General features: G+C 39.1%; 1 protein-coding gene across 2 annotated transcripts in view; it reads right to left on the bottom strand.

Moving 5' to 3' along the window:
• Nucleotides 1–53: 53 nt before the first annotated feature.
• The window catches only part of LOC116705556 (endothelial PAS domain-containing protein 1), a 97512-nt gene continuing 91170 nt past the window's right edge, over nucleotides 54–6395 (bottom strand). For both annotated transcript variants that reach the window (XM_032541824.1, XM_032541825.1), the window contains 3 exons: nucleotides 5492–5585; nucleotides 4708–4881; nucleotides 54–4369 (listed from right to left, as the gene is read on the bottom strand). In XM_032541824.1, coding sequence (XP_032397715.1) covers nucleotides 4218–4369; nucleotides 4708–4881; nucleotides 5492–5585 — 420 coding nt within the window. In that variant the 3' untranslated portion in view covers nucleotides 54–4217. The remainder of the gene's footprint in view (nucleotides 4370–4707; nucleotides 4882–5491; nucleotides 5586–6395) is intronic.

Below are 6395 nucleotides of genomic sequence, written 5' to 3'. Positions count from 1 at the left end.
GGGGGGGGGGGGGGGGGGGGGGGGGGGGGAGTGGCCCCTCGCTGGCCTTCTTTATCTAAAAGCTGAAGCAATTGCCCTTCTGATTGGCCCCTCTGATTGGCCAAAACGCCCCTTAACCCACCAAAATATCCTCCGGTTAGCACACCATTGACTTTGCAGGTTTTAGCCCCTTTGCTACAAATCTCACGTCCTTTTTTTATGTTACAGCTGACCATAATGCAGTAGTTCAGACATTGGTTTCTATTTATGTCTGCACTGTGCGAAGTGAAATTACAAAGTTAAACCTTATTTAGGAAATAGATAAAATAATTTACATTTCTAAAATGTGAAGAACAAAATTCGGAATTATGAAGCTGCTCCGCTTTTGCATGCGCAGTTCTAAGTCTTTGTCATGTACGATCGTAATCTGAATATCTTTTGATTGACTGATGGGCAGATTCTGATTTGCTACCTTTGGCTCTCAGATACAATAACAGGCATTGTTCACTATCTTCTCACATTTCATGGACAAAACAGCTGTTTTACACATGTTTCAATTCTACAATTTCAATCTGCACAGAAACAAATGGAAACCAATGGCTGCCTGCAATGGTACAAAGAATACGGTAGTACTTTACACAGCAGCTCGACACTAACATTGTAATAGTAGGGTAACTAATAAGGGAATACAGGTCGAAGTTTACACAATAATACAAATTCATCAATATATTACCTCATAATTATGAGGTTATTACTCACCATATTACCGTTGTTAATTCCAAATATTGCACTGATATAACCATTATATTGTTAGCAGGTTAGTGTATTCTTACCAAGATATTACTAGTATACTATTACTAAAACGTTTTGCCTCATTGCTATCTTTAAGTGTGTTTTCCCAGTAACGCCCTTTGTTTTAAAACCCTCAATACCCCATTGGATTTTAGTCAACATGCCATTACCTAATTTTACCTTCTTTTATTTATTTATTTTTTTTTTAGGTAAGTAGGATGGGCTACCGAGAACCGGCTCCAACTTGGGATTGTTTAAAAAAATAACATCCCATATGGATTTGATTCTTTATTGGAATCGTCTGGAATTTTTGGTTTGGAATCTGATCGGTTCCAAATTTAACATGCAACAAGTTTTTAGTTTCCGTAGATGCCAGGCACTTTTTGTGTTGCAGCCATGGAGCACAGTAAGCGGCGCTCTAAGTGTGGCTGAAAAAGCCCAGTAAAAAAAATATTACTATTTACTGAAAAAAATACTAATTCTAATTTATCTGTGAAAAAGATGTGACCCGTTCAAGATCACAATCAAGAATCAATTGACAGAAGATTGGAATCAGAATGTTAAACTGGGAGCCTTGGTAGTCACTGGTAGAATGAGCACCTATACACACACACACAACACACACACACACCACTACATATTATATAATATATAATTATATATATATATATATATATATATATATATATATATTATATATATATATTTATATAAATATATATATAAGAGACAAATAGGTTAACTCTCAACACAGCAACCACAGGTTCACTCTCCGACCTGCGGCCCTTTGCTGCATGTCATTCCCCTCTCCTCTCCCTTAATGTCTTCAGGTGCCTATAAATAAAGGCCTGAGATGGCCAAAAATCTTAAAAAAAATGACTGACAACCCCCACCCTATTGCAAGGTATTACTTTTACCTCTCATTGTCCTTTAACCCCACTATGACAGAGCTGTAGCAAAGTGCGACCCAAAATACATAAGTTAAGAGGCCTACAACACGTATGGTCTTTTATGGCAAATATTACTGTGACTAAAACTAAACTTGCATGCAGGAAAGCCCCCCCGCCCCCCGTTCCTTTTCATGCTCTAACCTTAACATAGTTCGTGCACAACATTGTTTTTTATGGTTTTCTGTATTGCATGAAGTGTGTGAATTCTACAATCTAATCACGTGAACCTGTAACGGTGTGTGTCAGTCAGATCCTCTGTACAATCTATCAGTGTAGTGAGTAAGGCAGGCTTTGTGGCTGGCTATATTAGCTTAATGAAGTAATGGCACAGTAAGATTGTGATCGCACAAGCTACCCGCCTGACCGAGAGAGGCGGGCGTGAGGACAAACATGTTTAGGACAGACTAATGAATAGAGAAGATAGAAAAACAAAAACAAAAAATCAAACACTATTCAACTTACAGTAGAGTACATGTATTACAATATATGTGTATTAGTGTGTCCGTGAGTTGGACACAAACAAAATATATTTTTAAAGACTCTGGTAGGTAGAGTAAGAATATGGCAAATAAATGAGGAGAACCAAAGCAGAATTGTAAAGTATCCCGTCGGTTTGGATTCAATAAGGTGTGGGGAGATCTGCTAAAAGCTAAAAATGTCTTAGTTCAATAACAAAAATAGACTCATAATAACTAGAAAATAACAATATCATGCACATGTTGTTACGTTTGACCCAAACTGAATTAATGCTACTGTGAACCCGGTGAGAATCAGACTTCAAACTGCAGGCGGTGATGTTGCCGTGACTCCGCTGGGATGGATTGGGTAAGAAGAGGCAGGCTGATGACTGTATAGAAGAGTTTCTGTCTGTATACAGTCTGTGGAAGAGGCTTGAGCCGAGGTGGGTATCATTTAGTATTTGGATTCTGCTTATTGATTCTGATTCTCAGCTTGTCTTTTGAGAACGAAATGAATGAAAACACACCTTAAGTTGGCTTAAAGGTAAAATATGTAACCATCTGGCAGTAAAATGTCTGAAACCGACTATGTTATAGTCTTTGTTAAGTTGTGTACTCACACTATCCCAAATGTTGCCAACAATGTTCAAACCAGTTCAATGTTCAAATAGTACGGCGCCAATGTTTTTTGTTGTTGTTTTGGTCTATAAAAATATCAGTTATCCACAAATCAAATATATTCAGTTTGCTGTCACAGAAGAGAAGAAACAAGAACATATTCACATTTAAAGCTGTAGTGCGTAGTTTCTGTCGCCCCCATGATGAATTAGAAGTAATGACAAATAAACTGTTGTTGTAATCGCGCACACCGCCCTCAACCCACACAGTTGCTAGTAGCCAAGGAGGACATGGAGGATTTGAAAACGTAACCTCAGAATAATGACCTCAGAAGAGCTTTGTATCAACTCATTTGGCAATGGCTTGAATGTAACGGACGTCCATTAATATGAAAAAAGTTACGCACTAAAGATTTTAAGAGACTGGAGTCTTTTTAATTTTTTCATAAAAAATTACTCAAACTAGTTGGCAATTAATTTAATAGTTGACAATTAATGGATTACTCCGTGCCGCTCTAGCCCCATGTGATTTGCATCTGGATCGTCTTGTTATCTTTTTTGGGAATCAATAAGCAGAATTAAAGTATGCTTTACAAAGGATTCTTGTTTTTCTACATGTATACATTTAAAATGGCTACAATTCAGAACCACTTCATGATACCCAACTCTTGTTTGAAGTTTTGCCTGGGACTAGGAAAAGTGGGATGGGTCTAATTGCTGGTCAAATGCACAAGGTGAAAGAACAAAGTGTCTAGGTAGTATGTTACTTCTCTGAGCTAAAAGAGTTAGCCTACAAAGAGAAGGTCTGGGAACTGAGCTGCATAGAGTTCATATCAGGGTGTAGGGCTGCAATAGAGACAGGGCCAGGATAAGACACAGGTTGTAGGTTTAAATTCCCCCCGCCCCTCCCCCCCACCACTAATACCCTTTTTACACCATAGACCCGAGTTCAGCCGGTGTTTCTGAACACAGAGAGACGTTTACACCGAATCTGATAACCGGCAGTAAATCCCAGAGTCCAGACTTTTTGACACAGGTCAGCCAGAGTGGTGGCATTACTTTGCCTTTGTTAGTTAATTGTCCCGCGTTGACCTTTTTATTTATGTGGCTCATGTTACATGTGGGTCGTCTATGTGGTTGTCAATGCAGGGCAACTTTTCAACCTGCATCTGATTTTGCAAGTGGCTTGACCCTGATAGCTTGCTTTGTTTAGATGTACAGACGAACAGGACAGGGAACAGAGAGTGGGGCTGAGCTCTGGAAGCTAAAATAAGGCAGAATGGGATTAGGAATACCATTCGTTATAGGTAGCTCGGCCTCAGGGCTCTCAGACGGCCCCGAGGTTACAAAGGAAAAGACAGGCTTAAGTCTCGGGCTGGGGATTTAAGTCCGGGTCTATGGCAGATTTTAAATCTGGGGCTCTAAGAGGCCTGGTCCAGGGCTCTCAGCAGGTCACAGCCCTGGAGGAGGTGCAGGTTGCCCTGCAGCGGGACGTTGACTTCGCAGTCGTAACCGGTCAACTCTGGCAGACAGGAGGTGTCAAAAGAAGGGCCCACTAAACGACTCGCAATACCTGGAAAGTGAATTAAAGAGAAGGAAAGAAAATCTGCGTCAATGATTCAATACGAGCAGGCAGGTAGACAGTGAGCAACATTTAGCAACAATCTTAATTTTAAGTTATTTCTGTCTCTTATTGAGACCTAAACCTTTTCTTCCTAAAACAAGTTAAAGTGGACATATTATGCTTTTTTTTGTATTTTCTGTCATATCTATAATGTTACAATGTCAGATTTTCCTGTTAAACGTGACCGAAACAAAATAATGAGATCAAGGTATTTGAGAATAATCCCTATGAAAATAATTTGAAAATAAAACGCTGGGGTTGTAAGCATCGAAGTCAAGTCAGCTCACCCTCCGTCTTGTTGGAAGGCAGCATGTTGTAGGTGTAGTTGCAGCTCTTTCGGGGAAAGGGTTTGTCATTTGCACCACCTATCCAGTTTCCTGGATTCTGAGACTTCCTGTGTTGCTGCAGAGAACTGAGACCTGAAGACATGCTGCCCGGCATCGTCCTCCCCATCTCGGACGCTGAGACAGAGGAAGAGACGAACAGTTGTTGAGTGGAACAGAGCAGTGGCGGAAGAAGTATTCACATCTTTTACTCAAGTAAAAGTACTAATGCCACACTGTAAAAAATACTCTGTTAGAAGTAAGGGTCCTGCATTGAAAATGTTACTTAAGTAAAGTAATGTAAGAATCATCAGGAAAAGGTACTTAAAGGATAAAAAGTAAAAGTACTCAATGCAGAAAAAAATCTGTTTTGTCAATTAGCTAAGTGTTTAATGGGCTAATCATTGTCATCAATCGGGTAGGAAGTTACATTTCTGAGTAGTTTAATTTATAATAAAACCTTGTATTTTATAAACTGCATGTGTTTTGTGTGCAAACATCGTAATTTGTAAAGTGACTAAAGCTGTCAGATGAACATAGCGGAGTAAAAAGTACAATACTTGTAGTGGAGTAGAAGTAGAAAGTGGAATCAAAAGAAAAGAATCAAGTACCTCAAATTTGTATTTAAATACAGTCCTTTTCACACACACACACACACACACAAACCACACACACCCCACAACCACACACACACACACACACACACACACACACACACACACACACACACACACACACACACACACACCTGCCAGAGATCCTGCGCTGAGGGAGCGATCCATGGCGGCACAACCGTCACCTCTCATCTTCTTCCAAATGATTTCTGACGGCGTACTTTCACCCTGAAACACAAGTACTCGGTTACTTAATTAGCTGCTTGACCATAAACTAAGGAATTTAGTTCCCAATCAATTCAAGGCACACAGCTTTGTTAAAGTATAAATAATTCAAAAACCTGTATCATTGTGGTAATGAAAAAAACTGTATGTCAACTATTCACTTCCTCAGTGTTAGTGTTGAAGAACCCTCATTATGCTCCTCTTCCTGTATTGTATTTGTAATGGGGTCGCCTAGAATAAGTTTACAGGGTGGGGGAGGGGAGGGGGGCTGTGTTCGCTCAGGCAGCACCAATGGGCAGCACCTATGAAAAACTGGGCTGGCTTTTTTCATCAATGACATCATCAATTGAGTAATTTCTAACAAAAATGTGGGCAAGGCGTTTTTAGGCAGTCAAAAAAAAGCGCTGCATGTGGAGTTTTTTGTACTTCATACAACTATTACCTTCCCATAAAAATATAATACACACTTAAAGCATAATAGGTGCTCTTTAAACGAGTCGATCTTGTTTTTCAACACTTGTTTTGAACTTTTTCTTACATCTTTGTTCCTTTTTTCAACACTTTTAACACTTTTTTTCAATGTTTGTCACTTTTTTGACGTTTTCAACACATTGAAAAACTAACTTATTAACTTCTGCTTTACAGTTATTTTTGGAATTTATGGTCAATAAACCTCATTTGTGTGAAATTATAATGTAATCACAGACTGGAATATGTCAACTTTTACTTGAAACCACTTTAATTTGTTTTCCAAATACTATCAAATTGAATAAGATGAATGAAAGTAGAGATGTGTGCTTGCCAAAGAGCGTT

Source organism: Etheostoma spectabile, chromosome 17, assembly GCF_008692095.1.
Source record: "Etheostoma spectabile isolate EspeVRDwgs_2016 chromosome 17, UIUC_Espe_1.0, whole genome shotgun sequence".
Taxonomy (NCBI): domain Eukaryota; kingdom Metazoa; phylum Chordata; class Actinopteri; order Perciformes; family Percidae; genus Etheostoma; species Etheostoma spectabile.
Note: the sequence above shows the minus strand (reverse complement) of the source record. Positions and strands in the feature narration are given on the sequence as shown.